Raw genomic sequence first — 20,773 nt, 5'->3', positions numbered from 1 at the left:
ATGTTTTGAATAAAAGTTGAAATTTAGATTGTTGTAGAATCTATAACTTTTAAATAAGTAATTCCAGATTATTTGTACCTCAAAATATTAGAGCAAAGCAAGCATCATAACAGATGTTACATACTCACTCATACATGCCCTTTTAAAAGGGATAATATCCAGGCAAAATTTTTCTACGAAATGCTGCTGGTCACAAAAAAGAACTTTTTTGCTTCTAAAAAAGATACAAAATATTTTACGTATCTAACATACAAATTTTAAGTGGGCACTGATAACAGAATGAGAAGGTTACACCATGGGATTTTAGAGGAATTCAGAGAGTTTGCGGAATCACCGCAACAACCCCTTTCAAACAGATTCAGTAGACAGAAAAGGGTTTAACAAACTTAATATAACCACCCGAAAGGTGGAGGAGCATCGGCCCACTGAACAAAAGGAAAAATAAAATGGGAATACCTGTTGTTATTACCATTTTATTTTTCTTATAGCTGTCAGTGACTCAGGTGGGGCGGGGCTGGCCGAACAGAGAGAGGAGTGTTTTCCCTCTTGAGCTAGCCAAAAAGTCATGCACCCTTTGCATGTTCCCCACCAGGCTGCATTACATAGCCTGGTGAAGAACATGCAAAGCCTCCCTGTCCCTGTCTGAGCGCCGAACCACGGCGCTCCAACCAACCAATCACAACACTGCATTGCAGTGCCGTGATTGGCTCAGAGGTGCTTCCTGCTGCTGGCCGGGAGTCTGCAGGGAGATGACTGAAGACGCAGGATTGGTGGGGGCCGGCAGGCAGGTGGGCCAGCTATTGAAGCTATGTGTTTTTTAAAATGTTTTGTTGTTGCGACTTTTACCCTGTCCCTTCCACCACCACCCGGGTCCTGTAGCAGCCGCTATTGTATATAACGAACCTCCAAACCAGGCACGGCCCGTGCCGGGCGTTATACTAGGGCGGTGACGTCAGGCAGGGGAGGGTCAGGGTGAAGGGTTGTAAAATGCAGGATATGGACCATTAGAGGTAAGTACCGAAAAAAATAAATAAAACGAATTTCGTTCCCCATGCTGCATCACATTTGGCGATGCAGCGGGGGCAACGAAATTCGTTTTTTTCCCCCGGTACTTACCTCTAATGGTCCATATCCCGCATTTTACAACCCCCCACCCTGACCCTCACCTGCCTGACGTCACCGCCCCGGTATAACACCCGGCACGGGCTGTGCCTGCTACAAACAACTGAGGAAGGAATGGAGGCTATGCCAGTTAGCTTGATATGAGTGTGTTGGAACTCTGTCGCCACATGTGTAAAGTAGAATACAGTCCAGTAATGTGATAATGGAATGCTACAGGGTCCACTGCTACATGGTTTCATAAATTATGTTGCAGAGATCTACATGAAGTCTTTACCCGGGCAATCATGGACCTAGACAAATGTTTGATTGTTGATAAAGTAAAAATGGATAGCAATGCTAGGCCAATTTTGACTCCTTGCTCTTCCTTTCAGTGTTCTATATCAACAGCAAGGTGAAATGATCAAAGCTTTAATGAGATGAGTAAATGTATAGAATTATAGATGGGAAACAGTGAATAACAGGGATTTTTTTACTAGGAGGTTCTGAGTGACGTCAAAGAGACAATGAGAGTGAAGCTAGTGTTGTCTATGATGTCGCTCAAGACCCTGCATAAGTGACATCAGAGTGACTTCAAGAGTGAATCTTGAGATGCCTATGATGTCGCTCAGAACCCAGCGGTGAAAAACATATCTGCCATTTACTTTCTACCAATCTGTAAATTGATGTTATGTATGCCCCCCCCCCCCAAATCATCTGCCCCAGCTTTCAACTGATAAGCAAGGGAGAGGAGTAATGGGAGAACATGTATAACAACATGGCCTTTAATCCCTGTTACAAATGAGCAGTAGCGGCTGGCGGTGGGAGTGCTGCGGCAGTAGCGGTCAGTCATGGAAGTGCGCCGGACGTTGACGTGGGGATGGGGAGGAGCAGGGTGGGGGGTAGTAAACTATGGATTACGGCAGATTACAGGTAAGTAAACATAAAAATAAATAAAACTAATGTTGTTGCACACACTGCATTGCCAAATGCGATGCAGTGTGCACAACAGAATTAGTTTGATTTATCTTTATGTTTACTTACCTGTAATCAGCTGTAATCCATAGTTTACTACCCCCCACACTGCTCCACCCCGCCCCGCCCCACCGCCCCGCAGCACTCCCACCACCGGCCGATACTGCAAATGAGAAATCACAAGTACAGAAGCACGGAATAACTGGGTTTAGAATGCAGGTATTCATGCTGATGGCTCTCAGTGGGAATTATACCTAAGAGATAAAACGAGTTTCACACCAAAGCTTTTCATTTACTTTCATAGACGAGACTTGTAAACACATTAAACTTCTTTGTCACTGGACCCAAAACAATGCTGTGTTTGGTGCTCTCTACATTCTAAAACACTTCAAGAAAACTGGTCAATTTCCAACATGACCGGCCAGTGGGGAATTGAACATGCACAGCACTCAGAGGTCAGTGGGGCTATCAGATGCAGAGGTTAGTAGGTAAGAGGTAAGTAGCATAGACACCATGGGTGGTGTGAAATAGGACACCGATTGGCTGCAACCGCAAACGTCTAGTCGTTGTGTCAACAAGGAATTTCTGAAAGGTACAAAGTTACTTATGTTTATAGTTCCACAGAAGTCATAGCTCTACCTTACTTGGATGTGTGTTCCCAAGTCCACCAGTGCCTTCCTTCATGTCCATGTTGCCCATCCCAAACCCTACCAGAGCATGCCACGAATATTATAAAGTGAAATTTGATTTCTAGAATTTAACAACTACCTGCACCTGAAACTGGATCCAGATATTTTGATTCTTAGCAGAATGGCCTCTCAGCTCTCTTTAATGATCCCTCAAAATTCATCTCAAACCTCTCATACCTCAGTCACAGCCCTCATTCCTCACGCACAGCAGCAGCTACAGTTCCATTTTCAAGAATGCCTATGTGTAAGAATGGGGAGTCCTATAGCATGGCCCCAGCTAAAAAAACAGTGCAAAACAAAGATAGCATCTATTTTAAAATATTAAATAAATTGGAGGGTACTCTGCTCTTTGAAAGTGTCTGAGCATGGAAGGGGTTAAACTAAGGCATTTCTCTTAATTTTCAATACAAATAAACCTATTGCACATACCATATCTAAAAATTGCACTCAGAGCTTCCCACCTATTGAACATTCCATATTTCCTTAAAATGAGTTTTAAAAATCTACCAGGGTCAGACTGATTTGCATATGGCCATGTCTGAACTGGGGTGGTGTGGAGTGCAAAAAAAACGATGGATTTAGGCCCAGATCTCTGTACTGGGGTGAATGTATGACATTGTTCGGCATTCTGTCCATCAACTGTGGTTTTTGCATTTGTCACCCCGAGTGTGATGGGTATGCTCAGACGTGAGTCCCATGCTCTCCACACCACTGGATTCAAGCAAGCCGGGCAGAAGACGGCTGGAAGGCCAGAAACCGGTCCTCGGAAGCTAGTTTTCGGTCCAGGGAAGGCATGGCTTGGCAGTTCGGGCTGGACTGTTCCCATGAGGCACAGGGTCAGACTGATTTGCATATGGCCATGTCTGAACTGGGGTGGTGTGGAGTGAAAAAAAACAATGGATTTAGGCCCAGATCTCTGTACTGGGGTGAATGTATGACATTGTTCTGCATTCTGTCCATCAACTGTGGTTTTTGGGGACAGAGCACCATGCTGCTGGGCACCCACCTCCAGTGGCTCTGATAGCAATGCACCCCATTCCAAGATGGTAGCACGTTTGTAGCCTTATGCATTCCCATTCCAATGCAGGTGCAGAGATAGGGCTCGTGACGCCTCTACCTCCTGTTCCCTTTTGCACACACACCAGGAAAGGTAAGCCAGTAAATTCCTAGGTAAAGGAAGCGGCCCCCAAAAACCAAGGCAAGAGCCAGGCCACCCAAAGAATTATCATTTTAAATGATGCAACTGAGGACATTCCCAGTTGCGCTAACTGTTTTAAATGCAATATGGCTCATTGTTTAACAATTGTGTTTTCAACTTAATATATTAGATCGTGTTATTCTGTTGGATCACATTAGTTTACATTAATTACTTCTAAACATAAAAAGTAAAAGATTTAAGCACTGCTCCCTATAATGCAAACAATAAGTTCGGTATGTGATGCGCATTTTATAAGAAGTAAAAATCATCCTTATATCCATGAGCAACACTATAGTCTAACCGCTTATGTGTACATTGTGCAATGTTCACTCCGAACAGTCACTTTCAGGTGTGTGCTCCCACGTGAGGGATGAAGCAAAAGGGAATGCGGCGGGGGATTTGGGGGTGGAAGTTTCAGGAGAAGGACAGTGATTCAGGCTTGACCCGGATTTGGCTCAGCCCTCTGAACAAGAGACAAACCTTAGCCCACGCCAGGTTCGCGCCTTCATTGGTGCCACCGCCAACAGCAAACATACTTACCTTTTGCAACGTCCCTCTCTATGATCCCCTTAAATTCTTCATGCTACACATATTCCATCCTCGGTTTCCTCCAGATCTTGTCTCTGCCCTCCTTGCCTCTTTCCCATAGTACTCTGCCCTTTGTTCTCCTGTTCTTCTCCAGTGCTTAATTAGAGCCGGTGGTTTCCGGTGCTCGGTACCGCCACTTGCCAACACCGGCACTTATGACAGCTGCCACCTGGTGGCGCTGTCTGTGAAATATAAAGATGAGAAGAACAACAGTTGTTTATTAATTCAATATAAATTAAAAACAACAAACACCTGCCACCCAAGCCATTCTTATAGATCCTCGAAAATTCTGAACTGTGCACTTATACCAGTGTTATGATTAGTTATTGTGTAACCACTCATTGGCAGTGGTGACAGTGGCAATGTGTGGTGCAAGCTTTTTATTTATTTTACAAATGAAGCACTGCCCTTCTCCCGGTGTTCCGTTCACCTCCTTACCGCGCCAGTGCACTGTCCTCCAAACCTCTCCTCTAAGGCCCCCCCTCAACATGCACAGGGGTCCGCCTAGCATCACATTCTTCACCAATAAAGTACATTTTCTCGTCAGCCCATACTGCTTCATTCCATGCCCCAAGTGAGCACGCCCCCTGCCTGTGCATCGTGCACAGTGCATCTGCTGACCCTCTCATTCCTCCTGCAGGACTCCCAGAGGGCCTGTCCAAGACCCTCGCTGCATCTACAGGGGTCACAGCACATATAGGGCGTGATGCAGAGCCTTTATAGTATTCTCTTAGTGTGTATGCAGGACTATCACATTTCAGGTCAATAGATTAATAATAAACATTTTACGTTTTTCCAGTCTGTTTGGCAATGTTGGATTCATTCAGAGTTTTTATTGGCCACATTTGTGCAAATTGCCATTGCAACTTTGTTTTAATAAACTCGAATCCGAAGAAGGTCATGGTTTTAAGCAACTGATTGTGTAGTGTCTGGTTTTATAATTCTCCTCTGAGGGACCGAAGGTTGTGCTTATTTTCAAAAATGGTAGAAAGAAAACTGACATCCAATGTGGCGTGGATTTGCAATGTTATCAAACCACGGTCACCGGTTACACAAGGTAAGCATCAAAGCAGCGGATACCATGCATTGCTTATACACGTGTGGCTGTGCATGTTTCTTACACTACTGTTGGATATGCAGAATCGCCTCTTTTGCTTAAATGAAAGCATGCATTTGTGCTAGCCTTATGGCCCTATTCTGTGTATGCAAAGGAAGTCTGCACTGTGATGTACCTGTTCTGTAAGTGGAAGATTACACTGCTGCGGCAGCTACCTGCTCTGTGAGGGAAGCTTGCATAATTATCAGTGCTGTATCCTGGGACGAGGGGACATATGTGTGTGTGTGTGTGTGCGCAGGGGGCTTATAGTCCTGTTACCAGTACTATATGTACTCTGAGTGTGCGAAACTTGCACAACCGATTTCTGCATTGCATGTGTGGTCTGTGTATGTGTTATAAGCGTGGACTGCCGCTGCTTCTACTGTTGCATATTTTGAGAAATCTGGTGCTGAGGCTGCCGCCCATACTGCAGATGGTCTGTGTATTATGGAAGCCGGCACCACTATGCATGCTGAACTTGTTCTCTGTGTGAGAAGAGTTTGACAATCCATTTGTTCTGCAAAAGTGAAGTCGATGGCTTTGCCAGTGCTTGTTGATTTGATAAAATTGTATTAATGGGGAGAGAGAAGTAGATTATTCTTTGCAGTTATTGTGGGTGGAATAAGCTGCTTTTGTTGTTGTCGACATCATTAAAAGCGCATCATTGGTGAACCTGAGGATCACAGCGCGCCCTTCCTTGAGATGGGCATTCTGTACACCCAGTACCAGGATCCTGATCACCAGCGCAGGGCACGGAGTGGGTACTTTTCTTAGATCTGCCACCCCTCACACTACACTAACCCCAGAACTACCCTCCGCTTTATTATTAACGCCCTCCTCGGATCTTCTTGTCACCTACCCTGCCCCTCTACTCTCCAAATACATCACTCTCGTCATCCCTACCACTTCCTCTGACACTTCACTTCATTCCTCCTTACACTCTGCCTGTTTGGAACTCTTCCACCTCCCTAAGGCTACATTCTTATCCACCTACTTTGCCTACCACTGTTTCCATCAGGCACCTCTTCCCTCCCTTCTCTACATCACCACAATACTGTCCATGAATCTTCCTCGACATCTCTAGCAGTGCCTCGCTCTGCTCTCACTGAAGTCTCTCCTGCTGTCCTCCATTTGGTCTTCCTGCTGCTCTCAGTCTGCTAACACACAGGGTTGGACTTCTGGCCTTATCTAGTCATTTTCCTGTTGATCCCTAAAACTGAAACATTCAATGCAGCTCTTGCTTTGTCCCAGATGTCCTACCTACCTTGTGCCTCAGTCCTGTCTGAATCATCTCTTTATTTACCCTCTCGCACTCCTACTGGAGACTTGCCTTGAATTTTGGATACTTATGCAAATATGTATTTTCAAATAGATGTATCAGAGGCCCTTCTTCCAGTTTTATGAAGACCCAGAGTAAAATCCTTTGTTGGATTTGCTTTTATCTTGTTTTTGGTATACTTTTGAGGGATGTTTGAGTCTTTCGGGTCTGACTTCTCTCCTCCATCTTTGTTGTAGCACGCACAGTAATCCTTTCTTTATAGAACCCCCTGTTTTAAATCCTGCATCCTTTAAATTAGAAGGTGATGGAAAATGCGCAAAATGTCTACAAGCAATATTTTTTTGCAAAGTGCTTGCTGGATTTTGCCCTGATCCTGTAGGCTGAATGTACCACCTAACAGTATTAAAGGAGAGACTACATGAGTTCTCCGCTGGCCAATATTGTGAGTGGCCCAGCAGAAGGGCTGGATTCTTCCCAACCTATAAGTTATAGAAACCGGTTACTCCTGAGGTGGGGAAACTCTGAAGAGTTGGACCCCGAGGAGCCACTTAGAAACTAGGGATTTCCTTTGAATAAGTCATTGTTGGTCGAGGTCTTACATTTGTTTGATAAGGCTCTCTTGAGCTAATGAGCTGACGAGCTCTGGTTGATGCCCTTGCGCTCTGTGAGTTGTACGTAGACCTGAGAAGACTATAAGCAGCATTTCCAGTGCCGGTAAAATGACTCGTTATTCTCTACTGATGATGGACAATTATCATGAAACGCGTCTAGAGATACATAGCACTGGCTGCACCAACAAGGATGAAAACTCAAGAATGTCACTGAAGTAAGTGTTATCATGCTCTACATTTACCATAATGCATTGGGGCAAACTGAGTGCAGTGTGCTCCCTAAATGCATTGGGGCAAACTGAGTGCAGTCTGTGTGTGTGCGTGCATGCATGCGTGTGTGTATGTGAGTGTATAGGTAAAATTTGGCTTGCTATCTCAAAAAGTCTTCTCCCAAGACCATAATCCTAAACCCTGCAGGAAAAATAGACCTTGACTTACTTCCGTTTGATTGTTCTAATGTTTGGTTTCAGTGTGACCCTCTCCTTACCTTCCATCCTCCCTATGCCTTCTATTTCTTAGGATAGCCTCCTCCCATTCTCGTGCCTGTGGACTAAGTCTAGGGTAGATAGTGGTGCTTAAATAGCCCCTGGGCATTTCCTTGATAGCCTACTTGAGCAGTGAAGGCCTAGCACATGGGAGGGGACTTGAAGGTTAGCCTCAATGTAGGATAATTATAGCCACGGAAATTATGTGGTAATAGAGGACCAAATTAAATGTCAGACTTGACTAATTTATGCAGCAATAAAAGGCAAATTATGCATCATTATTCGACACATTCTCTGGCAGTATTCGCTATTTTGGCATTCAAACACACATTAATACTAGGCCCAGGCTTAATGTTAATTACACCTGTGTAATCAGAGTAATCTTGGCAATACCGCGTTACTCTTTGATGCGAAATTACCAATAATTACGCCTGCTCGCTTAATTAAGAGTAATTCTGGGAAAAACAATCCTACTGCGAGGGCACAATCGAGCGGACACGCTGATCGTAAACGGGGCTTACTTCACGGAGAAGGACAGAACGGGCGAAAGCCACCCGGCAGAAACAGATACCTGAAACTGATCGGACAACGCACACTGACTAATAGACAACGGAAGACCCCCGTAGAACCCCCATGCGGGTTGGAATTATCACCGCATATTAAAGAAAAGTTAACAGATCTGGAAATAGCTCAACACTATCCAGCTACGCTGTAACTCAGGCGTTGTAGCACGCTGGGGAGGCATTCGGCCACCCCACCGGGGACCCAATGATGAAGCATGTCACCAACTAGTGGTGACTGAGGGTCCTTTTATAAGGAAAGAGTTCTTTCTCTTTCCTTTATAGGCACAACTGGGCATAGGCTGCCTCCAGTAGCCGGTGTCTCCTTTTTGGTTTCACTTTTTTGGTTAATGGGGATTATTAGTAACCATACAAATTAAGGTGGTTTTTGTTACTTTATTATTCTTCACTGAGTCACTCTTTAGTTGTTTGCGAGAGAAGACTAACATAGACAAGGTTTTTACAGTTTGCCTCCATACAGCAAGCACCTATCCGTTTGCTCCTCCCCTCCTCCAAGGGTAACGCTATATCTTCTGGAAGCATCGTCAAGCACAAGGCCAGTGGTCACCTAATGGACCCAGAAATACAAGTACTTCCCAGTTGCCCTGTCTCTCTGTAATTGATCAGTACAGACAGGTAAGTCCCCCCCAAGATGATCCAGATCTGTACACCCAACTCCTTTGAATAAGAACCTGTAACAAGAGTCAAAAGGAAATGTGATGATGGAAGACCTTGACGTGACTAAGCCATCTTTCTTAATCAGTTGGGGCACGGGGAGTGATAGACTAAAACATAATTGTCCACTCCCCCCCTCAAAAATACCCAGTGACTGGCTAACAACTGTAAAAACATTATCATCAAAAATGTACCAAAAAGGTGGATACAAATAAACTCACAATGTCCACAAAGCTTTATTGATTAAGAGTGAAGGTGGATGATACTTAGGTTAGGACCAAGGATGTCAACTCTGACTGGGATAAATATCTCTGAATGGAATAAGGCCACTGATTGTATTGTGGTAGGATGCTGGAACAGCAGTTTGACAGATGTCTGATAAATGTCAATCTGCAGTACCCACTACTTCCATTAAACATAGATTAACAAATTAACTACTTTAGAAATAAATGTGAGGAACTTTTTAAAGAGGTCATCTAGTGGATGATGTCACACTGGGGCTGACAGACCAAGCAGTCATCATCCAACAAAGGAATATTCTGGAACTCCCATTTTTGGCTTTTTCTAGAAATGCAGGACTGGGTATGAAAAGTGTTTTTTTGTCTACTGTAGATGCCCCTTGCCTCATTAGAGATCTTCGAATGGGAGGTATATTTGCCTCTTCTCCTCACTGATACGTGCAGATTAGGGAATAAAATAAAATAGGCATTTTTCCAGTTAAGGTTTTGTGCAACCAATGACCTGTGGTAATTGTTTATTATATTATAATTCTGAGAAACTCCCTTATGACATATGAAAGTAATGGCCCCTCCATTCTGACATCAGAAAGCTCCACAATGATGACCTAAGGCTTCTCTTTTACAAGTGAAAGGCCGTCCTAGTGAACAGATCTGTAATGTTTGGCTCTTTCAACCGAATTTCCTCATGGTGTTTCTAGACTTGATGCAATGAATGAATGGAGAATTTCGAAAAATGAATTTTTCCCTTTTGATTCTGTGTTGTGGTAGTGCCCATGCAGATATTGGCATGGAGGGTGTACAATACACAAATATTGCCTTGTGCCACAAGGATTCCTTTGTCTAGGGAGCTGCAGTGCATGGATTTAGACTTAGCTCTTGAGCTGAATAAGTAACAGGCAGGACCCACTGGCTACTACAGGCATGCGCCTCTCTTAATTCTTCCTATACTAACCACTTCATCACACGAGCCCCAGCCAGGGACGTTTTAAGGATTTTGGGGCCTGTGGGCCAAATGTATTTTGGGGGTCCCTATTTAGACCAGCTTTGATTTTATGATCCAGTCTCAGCTCTTTCATGCCTTCTTTGATCAAATACTAAATGTGTGTACATCGGATATTCAAGGATAGTGATGCGTGTTTTCAGTATGTAACAACAGCAGTTCACAAAAATTACTGCAAATAATCTGTCACACCCTTCCATTTCTCATATGTGAGGTCACGCATTGATCTAAAATAAACTTTTTATATGGATGTCGCATGACGCCTAAACACATTTTGTCTGCAAAATGTTTGTAATAGACTTTTACACATTAAAAATGAATGATAGAAAAACGCTATTTACAACATTGTGTTTAAAAATGATTCAAGGTCATGAGGTCAAGACTCTGTAGAACAGAGCTGGCTCTTTCAAACCCCCCCCATCCTTTGAAAGGCTGGGGGCCTAGGGCAGAGCCCACTTTGCCTATGCCTTAAAACTTTTCTGACACCAGCACAGACCTGCCAAAGCCCCAACCAGTGCAAGGAGGCTGATGAGCAGAGGAGGGTTGTGTGTGATTTGGAGGAAGAAGAGGAAGGTACAAGTGTATGTATAAGGGTTTCGTATTTTGGGGGAAATTTGAAAACTGGCCTGGGGATGTTGAATCGAGAATGGCATTGGTGCTTTACACATTAGGCAAAATTTTGAAATCTAAGCGATTGTGCTTCACATTTTGTGAAGCGTGTGAATACTGTAATGGCACTAGTGTTTCACACATTATGGGAAAATTAGGGAAGTGTCCTGACAATGAATCGCTTTGTATGCTTGGGCAATGTATAATCTGGTTTTGGTAATGGTGCACTGGTAACCACATAAATAACATTACCATCATAAGTATAACCTTAGGGGAGGCAGTGACCTGCCCTTAGTACAATGTGCATCGTGGGCCAATTTGGGCATCAATGATAAGCCGTGGCAGTCTGACATATTGAGTGCCATATTATTAACAGAAGTCTTGAATAATTGAGCGACACTCAAGTATATGTTGAAAACACTCTGGCATACGACGACTATGTCTGGCATAAAATAGTCCTTAAACTAACTCTGTTTTATCTGCCACTCACATTCTTCTAACCTGGACAACAGATATAATTACAATCTCTGGCGTCCATGTTAAACAAGTAGAAGATACAAGTCCTGCAACTCTTGGGAAAGACTGCTTTAGTGACCTAAAGCTACATTTTTCTTAAAGGAGCAGGATGCCACTTTCAACCTTAAGTGCGTTTTCCCTACAAATCACTAGCCATATTTTGTGTAGGCCTGGGTGTAAAATTCTGCTCCGCTAGCAAAGTTTGCGGAGTTTTTCCCACTCCGCGCTCTGCATAGAGCGTGGAGTTCCAAAACCCCTGCGTAGTGGACAGCCGCGGTCGGTAGTCGGAGTACCTGCAGGGCGGTGACGTGGGGAGAGGGAGGGGCAGGGTGGGGGGTAGTAATGTATGGATTACAGAGCTTTACAGGTAAGTAAACTTATGAATAAATAAAACTAATTTTGTTGCACGCATTGCATCGCATTTGGGGGTGCAGTGGGCGCAACGAAATTAATTTTATTTATTTATATGTTTACTTACCTGTAAAGCTCCGTAATCCATACATTATTACCCCCCACCCTGCCCCTCCCCCTCCCCACGTCACCGCCCTGCAGGTACTCCCACTACCGACCGCGGCTGGTAGTGGAGTTTTTTCCTCTCGCATGGCTATCCAACACTTAGTTGGCGAGCGCAAGCAAGGAAAATCATACGCTAGACCCCCTTCTGGCGAGATTTCTCAACTGGGGCAGTCACGGCCAGTCCTTGCATTGAGAAACCTTCCACTCATTGAGGATCCTGCCATCTACTCGAGGGGCAGAAAGAAGCTGCACCATGTTGCGCTACACGTGGTGCCGTTCGCACTGATTTTCCAATGTGGGACAAACTCCAGCTGCTAAAAATTAGCGCACAACTTACCTCACTCTGTAGCTTGTGCATCTCCACATAGCGCGGCATGGTTTTACGCAGAACTCTGCAAACTCTGCCCAGGCCTAATGTTATGATTTACCATTCTGGCCCTCGCTGAGATTTTTGGGTGAAGGCTTCTACATTGCACTGACCATGGGGCACTGACCATTGCACAGTTACTGCCCTGATGCTGCCATGGAAGCACCTAGCCTCCCTCAAGTATAAACGAAAGACCTACTTTAGCCTCTCGGTCACAGCAGAGGTGGAGGTTCCGAAGGGTCTAGCAGACATCATCAATAACCATACACAGGTGGAATTAATTTACTTTTTCGGGCTAAGGGCACTGCATCGAGGCGAGAGTCGGCGGCGAGCCTGGCCTTATCCTGTAACTAATTCTTTTCCAATTTCAGAACATTAAAGCCTGCTCCTAATCTTATCGGCGGCGCTGAGGTGAGCCCTACAAGCGTTATCCATTAACGCAGATAAGGCTATTCTCTGTCCCGCGTGCACATACACAACTCCTGCGGCCCCTGCCCCCGCGGCTGCCAGTCACACGCGTTTAACAATTAATCTGCCGTTCCCTGCGACAGCACGAAGGCGGGCTCCGAGCAGAGCCGATTAGGCCCGAGTGCGGTCGATACAGTTAGAAATGAGTTCGTCTCGAGGGGCCCTCGGCTGAGAGAAGGCGCAATACTGCTCTGTCACCAGAGGCGGCGTCATCAACAGTACACACGTGAAATAATAAATTGCTTAGTTAATGCGACGGCGGCGCCTTTAATTTGTGCAAAGGAGTTGCTGCGGTGTGTACCCAAGCTATTAACCTGCTCCGCGCCCCTGGCAGCGAGCGCCCCGTGTTGTATGGATTTGCAATTAGACTGGCGCTCAGATAACACGTTGCGCTTGACTTGGAAGTTGGCGCCTCTCATCAAAGCAGCATTTCCCGAATGTGTTGAATGTGCTTCTTATGCAAAAAGCTGAACGAGATTGTATTTTTCCAAAATACCGCTCACAATCTGTTCACCTTAGTGCCATTCACACTAAGGGCAATAAACTGAATTGTCTAGTCTCAGGTGCACGTTTACACAACACTTTAAATAGTTTATCAATAGAGCCCAGGACACTGGCTCACTCTGTGAGTATGAGGGGGTATATGAGGCAGTTTTAAGAGATTAATGATGCACATTATCGAAACTAAACTTGACTCTGGGAAAAGGCACGTCCTTGGCATGACATGCAGGCAAAACAAACCCCAACCTAACATGGAGGCTGACAGAGGAAAATCTTTCCACACTGCGGACCAGGGCCGGACTGGCCGTAGCGGGCACCAGGTTTTTCCCAGTGGGTCATATTAGTGGGAGCAGGTTTTGGGGTGGTGGGGGCCATTTATGTTACTGAGGGCTGGTTTTGCAGCAGTGCTGCAATATTGCCCCCCTGTAACAAAAGCAGCAGCAGTGTTTCCCACCAGCAGCCCCCCCACCCACTCTCTGGGCCGATCCGGCTTAATTGCCCGGGCTGGTTAACATTCTCAGTCCGGCTGTGCTGCGGACCACTGCAAGCTTCTCAGACTACCCACCATTGCAAGCTTTTCATGCTGTGTACTGGGGTAAGCTTTCACACTGCCCACCAGCGTAAGCTTTTGATACGGCCCCCCGATTTAAGTCCTCATATTGCCAACTAATGTAAGCTTCTCATGCCGCCCACCAGTGTAAGCTTCTCATAATACCCACATGTGTAGGCTCTTACTGCCCCCACTAATTAATGTAAGCTTCTTATACTGCACACCAGGGCAGTGCTCTTCAAACTTTTTAATGCTTCATACATGATTGCCAAACATACTATTCTGGTCAGACAGGCCTTACTAACGTGTAAACGTATCCACAGTGTATTTTTAGAAATAGGATTGGGGATGGGGTTTTTGAAGAATATTTGGTGACCATTCCATTTTGACACCTTCACCCAGCCAAGATATAAATGACAAAAAACCTTAGTGATGGCCCATTACAGAGGGGCTTACTGCCACTCATTTTTCCCTGCTGAAAACAAAGCACTTTTATAAGCATAATGCTTCTTTTGGCCGGAGACTGAACCCCTCCCCCGGATCAGTTGAGGCCCCGTTAGGGGAGCCCACCCCCCAGTTTGAAGACCACATAGTCCATCATTGCCAACTTCTCAACAGGTCAGCAGTGCCAGCTGGGCACACTTCCCACCAGGGTCATCTTTATAGTTGCCCACCAGAGTCAGCTACGCGCAGGGCTCATCTGGACGAGGGACTCAGATTGACAATCGGTGTTCATTTTATAGGAGCCTCATAGTCTGTTACTGTTCAGTCCTAAGGGGCCCATTCCGATCCTGGCGAGCGACGATAGGCGGGACACTGCCCACCTGATTTGAAGTTTTGCAGTATCTGTTGAAACCAAATGTGTGCAGGAACAGCCCTGGAAATGGGAAAAACTTGGAAAATTGGGACCGGCAATTTAAGACGAGGAACTCTGTTCCCCATTTTGGCCCATAACTCAGAATGGCTGGTAATTGGAGCAGATACCAGAAACCATCTCCCGGCTTTCTATCTCCACAGGTGAACTCTGAATTGCAGCATTAGTGTCTTTAAATGAGTCTGACAACTCACAGCGTTTGAAAAACACTTTCTTACCCCTATGTGGGGTGCTAACAGGTAGCTAAACACTCTGTGTAGGGTGTGTGGTTGGAAGGATGTTGAAGGGAATGGGTTTCATGTAAAAAGGATTTCGTTGGTAACCCCTTACTCGTTACATGCAGGGCTACTCAACAGCCACGGTCGGTAGTGGGTGTACCTGCGGGAGGTGACGTGGGGAGGGGGAGGGGCAGGGTGGGGGGTAGGAATGCATGGATTACGGAGTTTAACAGGTAAGTAAACATATAAATAAATAAAACGAAATCGTTTTATTCATATATATGTTTACTTCCTAGTTAAACTCCGTAATCCATACATTACTACCCCCCACCCTGCCCCTCCCCCTCCCCACGTCCCCGCCCGCAGGTACTCCCACCACCGGCCTCGGCTCCTACTCAACAACCGGCCACACAATAATGAATACTAAGTATTAGTAAGCAAGCGCACGGTGTATCCTGTGTCACGGCCTGAAAACTGTGTAAATAACACAATCTTGAGATCCTATCAGCCCTACCTTACTTAGACACTATTACCATTTAGAGTAAATCAGCAGCTTTCATAATGGCGAGCGAACTGCCTGGCTTTGCCTGTGCTGTGAGTAAGTATGAGGAGATGCAGGGAGTTTTCTGTCAACAGGCAGGGGGCAGCTAGAACACAGACCTGAGCTGGGCCTTCATCTCCTACGAGGTCATAGGTGCCTAGCGACAGGGCCACTGAAATTTTGTGGCATAGGAGAACCAAATTATGCAGCAGCATTGACTAAATTATGCATCAAGAAAAGGCAAATCATGCAGCGTAATGCAGAACATTTTGAAGCTATATCTTTCACTTTGTTGTCATTTTGACACGTTTACACTGTATGGACTAAGGTTTCCACTTATTAATATCAGTTTAGCACTTTAATACGGCAATCAGCAGCTGAAAGGTAACCTACCTCTGTGCGAGAAAATGCCTGTCACTGTAGCTTTTCAGTAACTTTTGATCTGTTTGACCTAAAAACAATTTTTTTGTTAACATCTGCAAATTATGCAGATGATTGATATGTGACAAATGTGGGAAGTCCATAATTATGCGGAAAATGCTATGGCTGCATAATTGCATAATTCCAGCGACCTTGCTTTTCTGTCATGACTAAATATAATGTATATTTTGCTTAAAGAAATGGACAGTCTTAAAACAATATTCCGACCCTTTGTGATAATATTCATAGTGCTAAATGTGTGGATTGCAGTACTTACAGTAATGAGCAATCAGTCTATAATAATGCATGTACTGCTTAAGGAAATGGAAAAGCTGCGCTTACATTTTATAACTCTTTACCAGACCCTCAATATGTAAAATTGCACAAGAATTATAAAAGTTTTGAAGTGCCTGGTTCTTCGTAGTGGGAGGGGGATACAACAGCGTTGTTTAGCGACTCAACACCAACGGCCACATGCATCATCCCGGGTGTTTGCGAATTCTTAATTGCGAAAAATAGCGATTCGCAATTTAGAATTCGCAAAACGGGATACATGAATATTTTCGGTAAATTTATGCGATTCGGTAAAAATCGCAATTTTTACCGAATCGCATAAATTACCGAAATACAATTTGCGAATTCGCTATTCCCATTGGTTCCTATAGGAAGCAATGGGAAGGCATTAGCAAATTGCGATTTTCACTTTGAAAATCGCAATTTTTTAATGCATTTCATGGGTGCAGGGGGGGGTCCAAAGGACCCCCCCATGCACCCCTGAAATGTATTTTTCGCATCATGTTTCACACACACATGTCCTAAGGACATGTGTGTCCGTAACATGAATGTTGAAAAAAATGCATTTTCAGCGTTTTAAACACTTTTTGCAAATTTACCGAGTGGTTCAACCACTCGGTAAATTTGACCCCCTAATTGCGATTTCGCAATTTTAAAAGTAATCATGCATTGCTTTTAAGAAATCGCAAATTTGCGATTTCTTAAAAGCAATCGCAATTTTAGAAATCGCAAAAATGTTGCGATTTCTAAAATTGCTTCATGCATCCCAAAAAGCACTTTTGGAATCGCAAACGGCCGATTTTAAGGAATCGCACCGTTTGCGACTCCAAAAATGCTTGATGCATGTGGGGGCAAATCTTTAGGTATTTTTGCCTCCCCTAAAAGTGATGTTTTCCTCAACGAATTAAAAATATCACTATTTAAATAAGCATTGGCAAAGACAATAGGTCTCACGGGCCTGCCTTTCGGCTACAAGTGCTTTGCCAAAAAAGCTTGATGCGTATGCCTGCATTTGCCATTGCGCATGTGCACGTATGCATGATGTATATACAGCAGTCAAGCACGTCACCAGCCGTTACCATTGCTCTTCTCTGTGGTTCCTAGATGGCATACACCACTGGATTTTAAACGTGTTTCTGGCTGCAGGAGATCCTAAAAGAGCCCCAGTGAAGCGGTGGGTGGCAACCACCAGTACAAATTAACCATAGCACATGCAGTAGATAAATGTAATAAAAGGATACGCATCCTTTACACACCAGTGCAATCCTAACCTATGCATATGCGTATCCCGCCATTAGAAGATGTGGAGTCACATGCTTTAAGTGCACAATCTGTGTCCTCAGGGGGACTTTGACGCTCTTTACTTTTTGAACCTACATCCTGTCCAAGGTAATCACTAACCCCTTCTCTATGTCTTCCTTCTTAGGTAAAACGAGAACAAAGGACAAATACCGAGTCGTGTACACGGACCACCAGCGCCTGGAGCTGGAGAAGGAGTTCCACTACAGCCGCTACATCACCATCCGGCGGAAAGCGGAGCTGGCTGCCAACCTGGGTCTCACGGAGCGACAGGTCAGTAGTGGAAGAGGGGTAACAACCCTTTCTTGTGCTCTTAGGTCATGTACTGTTCTTTTCAACTTTTCACTAGAATGCACACGCACCCATCACCTGTGCTCACCACACATGGGTAATTCAGCACTCTATTAGATCCCCTGACAACTTTCAAATTTTTCATAATACCTGTTCACAGTCCCTGCATAGCGCCTGGAAAGAAGCATCCCGCTTGAGCACTTTGATGCATATCTCTACTGAAGCCGAAGGGGGGGGGGGGGGGGGGGCATTGGGCACCCCCCTTGAACACCTCCTTGCATTTCCTGTCTTCCTTCCAGAATTACTTTCTGGGATACTTTGCTCTTCTTATGCCCTGGAGTTGCTGGCAGGCCGTGCATTAGTGATGATCAGGTCACAAGACGGTATCTTTCATGTATCCTTATTTGATGAGTATCCTGGTAGGTGTCCTGGGAGTTTAGTTTTAGGCGGAAACATCTATTACAACGCAGGCATTACATAGTAGTGCCTTTACCATACAGTCAGTACCACAACTGCGACATTACCATGGGCTCCATTACAATGCAAGTCATTACAACGACTTGCTTTAGGGAATGCAGTGTTGGACTGGGGTTGGATTTTAAGTCCAATACCTTCCCTACTGATACATCGTCTGGAGTTGGAATAATAATTTAAACTATTTCAAAGTCCAGCGCTTCCCTAAAACAAGTAGCTGTATTGACCTGCGTTGTTAAGCCACACATAGTTTTGGCATGCCTGGTAACAGACGCTATTCATTTTGAGAGGTTGTGTGTAGTTGTCTCCTCCATGTGCCCCTTACCTTGTCAGCTGCTGTTTTACACTTATCACACTTTAAGTGTCTCCTCTTTCACCTGCTCCACCAGCTTATCATTTTGTTACTGTTTCTACTCACTGTAGGTGAAAATCTGGTTCCAGAACAGACGTGCGAAAGAAAGAAAAGTGAACAAGAAAAAAATGCAGCAGCAAAGCCAGCCAGCCAGCACCACCACCCCAACTCCACCCATGGTGGTCTCCAGCGGAGGAGGCATGGGCAACATCTGCAGCAGCAGTGGCACTCTACTATCCCCTTCTCCACTGACTATCAAAGAAGAGTTCATGTCCTAATGAGTGCCTATAAAAACAAGTGCAAAGGACACTTAGAGTCCAGAGAAAGGCACTCTTTCCAAAGACAATCATTCCTGCCAGACAGCCATTTTGATATGATGTTGATTCTCACCTCAACAATATCACTTCTTGTGGGCTTTAAGGAGGAACCTTTTTCATAAATGGATATTGGATAATATGTTTGTATAAAATAAACCCAGCAATGTTTTAGTTAACGTTACTGTATTATTTTTGAAGAATTGGTCGATCTGGAAGACATATATTATACAAATTTGCAAAGACGGTATATATTATATTTTATAAGGTGGAGCAGATACGCTTTTGAGACCTATGTGAACGGTGAGAGAAGACATCAGGAAGTCCTTTGTGGGTAAATGGAATTTCTTCTGAAAAGACATGAATGGATAAACCTCTACAAGAAAATATTTTTCAGAACATTGAAAAAAACATTCCAAGCATGAAAAATTCACATGGTGTGCAGACATGTAATCAATGAACTCAACCATGCAGAGGCAGCATCAAGGCACCGTTCCAACGGAGATGCGGGAATCCATATTCTTCGGCCGGAGGGCTTTTGAACATCATAATGTGCAATCTATAGATTTGATTAAACTGTCTCATCTACTACTGGAGTATTTCAGGTAGACAGGGAAACAGAGCTCAAGGTTTTAACTCTCTATTCTGTTAGGATAAGATGTTTGACCAGCAACAGTGAATTCCTGCCCACACTGTTGTGTCTTCTTCCTGCTCCTTCTAAAATAGAGATTTCCGAATCTGAGCCCACACAAGAAAAGAGCAGTCTTAGAACCTTGGACTGTGCAATCTTGAAACGAGATTTAGGTTCTATGAAGACTGATTTTGTCTAGGTCAATTGTCACTTAGAGAATCAAGAGTACATCCACAGGGTGAAACTTCCAGATCATGGCTCAGGTTTCCATTTTAACACTGTCAATCAAGAGAAATCAGAAATCACTTTGCAATGTTGGATGGGCGGTCTAAATGGGGGCACTGGAAACTTAAAACATTGTTGTATTTTTCCATTGTATGGTTTAAAAAAATTAAAAATATTTTTATCCCCAAACAATGTCTCCAGCTCTAGCTGTACAGAAAATAAAATAATATTAGAAAACTTTGAGCAACACAAAGAAAGCTACACTATGTGTAATTGTAGAGGAGATGGAAGTTGTGTGGAGGCGGGAATGCCCAGGATTGCTCAAGTACTGACAATGAGGATGATCTCAATGTGATAGCCATTGGCTGTATAACTTTATCCATCCCATAGCTGGGAATAGGACTGTAGCAGCCATATGAAGAGGCAGGATAGACTTGAAACCCACCAGACGGTAGATGAGCAGTATTTTAATACTGGAGTAGAGACATATCACGACTTTGGGGATTCTAGGGGAAATGGTCTGTCTCGTCAACAAGACCCTAGCCATGGTCGCCACTGCTAGATTCAGTGGAGGCCAGGAGCAGGCTCTTAAACGTGGTATTATCTGTAAACTTCACATGACGTCTATGGGCTTTTTACACAACATGTTCATATTTTCTGTGGCAACAAAATAACATCATTAAAATTCAATCAATGGAGCTTAAGGCTAACCACTCCAGTGTCAGCTGCAAGTAAATGTAATCACTAGAGCTGTCAACCAAACTCACAGCGAGTCTGAGAGGAGCTGCACCTATGACAGTGTGCGCTGCAACCACACCTG

General features: G+C 44.4%; 1 protein-coding gene across 2 annotated transcripts in view; it reads left to right on the top strand.

Moving 5' to 3' along the window:
* The window catches only part of CDX1 (caudal type homeobox 1), a 45,929-nt gene extending 25,787 nt beyond the window's left edge, over positions 1-20,142 (top strand). For both annotated transcript variants that reach the window (XM_086931311.1, XM_086931312.1), the window contains exons 2-3: positions 17,794-17,939; positions 18,855-20,142. In XM_086931311.1, coding sequence (XP_086787437.1) covers positions 17,794-17,939; positions 18,855-19,061 — 353 coding nt within the window. In that variant the 3' untranslated portion in view covers positions 19,062-20,142. The remainder of the gene's footprint in view (positions 1-17,793; positions 17,940-18,854) is intronic.
* Positions 20,143-20,773: the final 631 nt, after the last annotated feature.

The sequence above is a fragment of the Lissotriton vulgaris genome, chromosome 7 (assembly GCF_964263255.1).
Source record: "Lissotriton vulgaris chromosome 7, aLisVul1.2, whole genome shotgun sequence".
Lineage (NCBI taxonomy): Eukaryota > Metazoa > Chordata > Amphibia > Caudata > Salamandridae > Lissotriton > Lissotriton vulgaris.
Note: the sequence above shows the minus strand (reverse complement) of the source record. Positions and strands in the feature narration are given on the sequence as shown.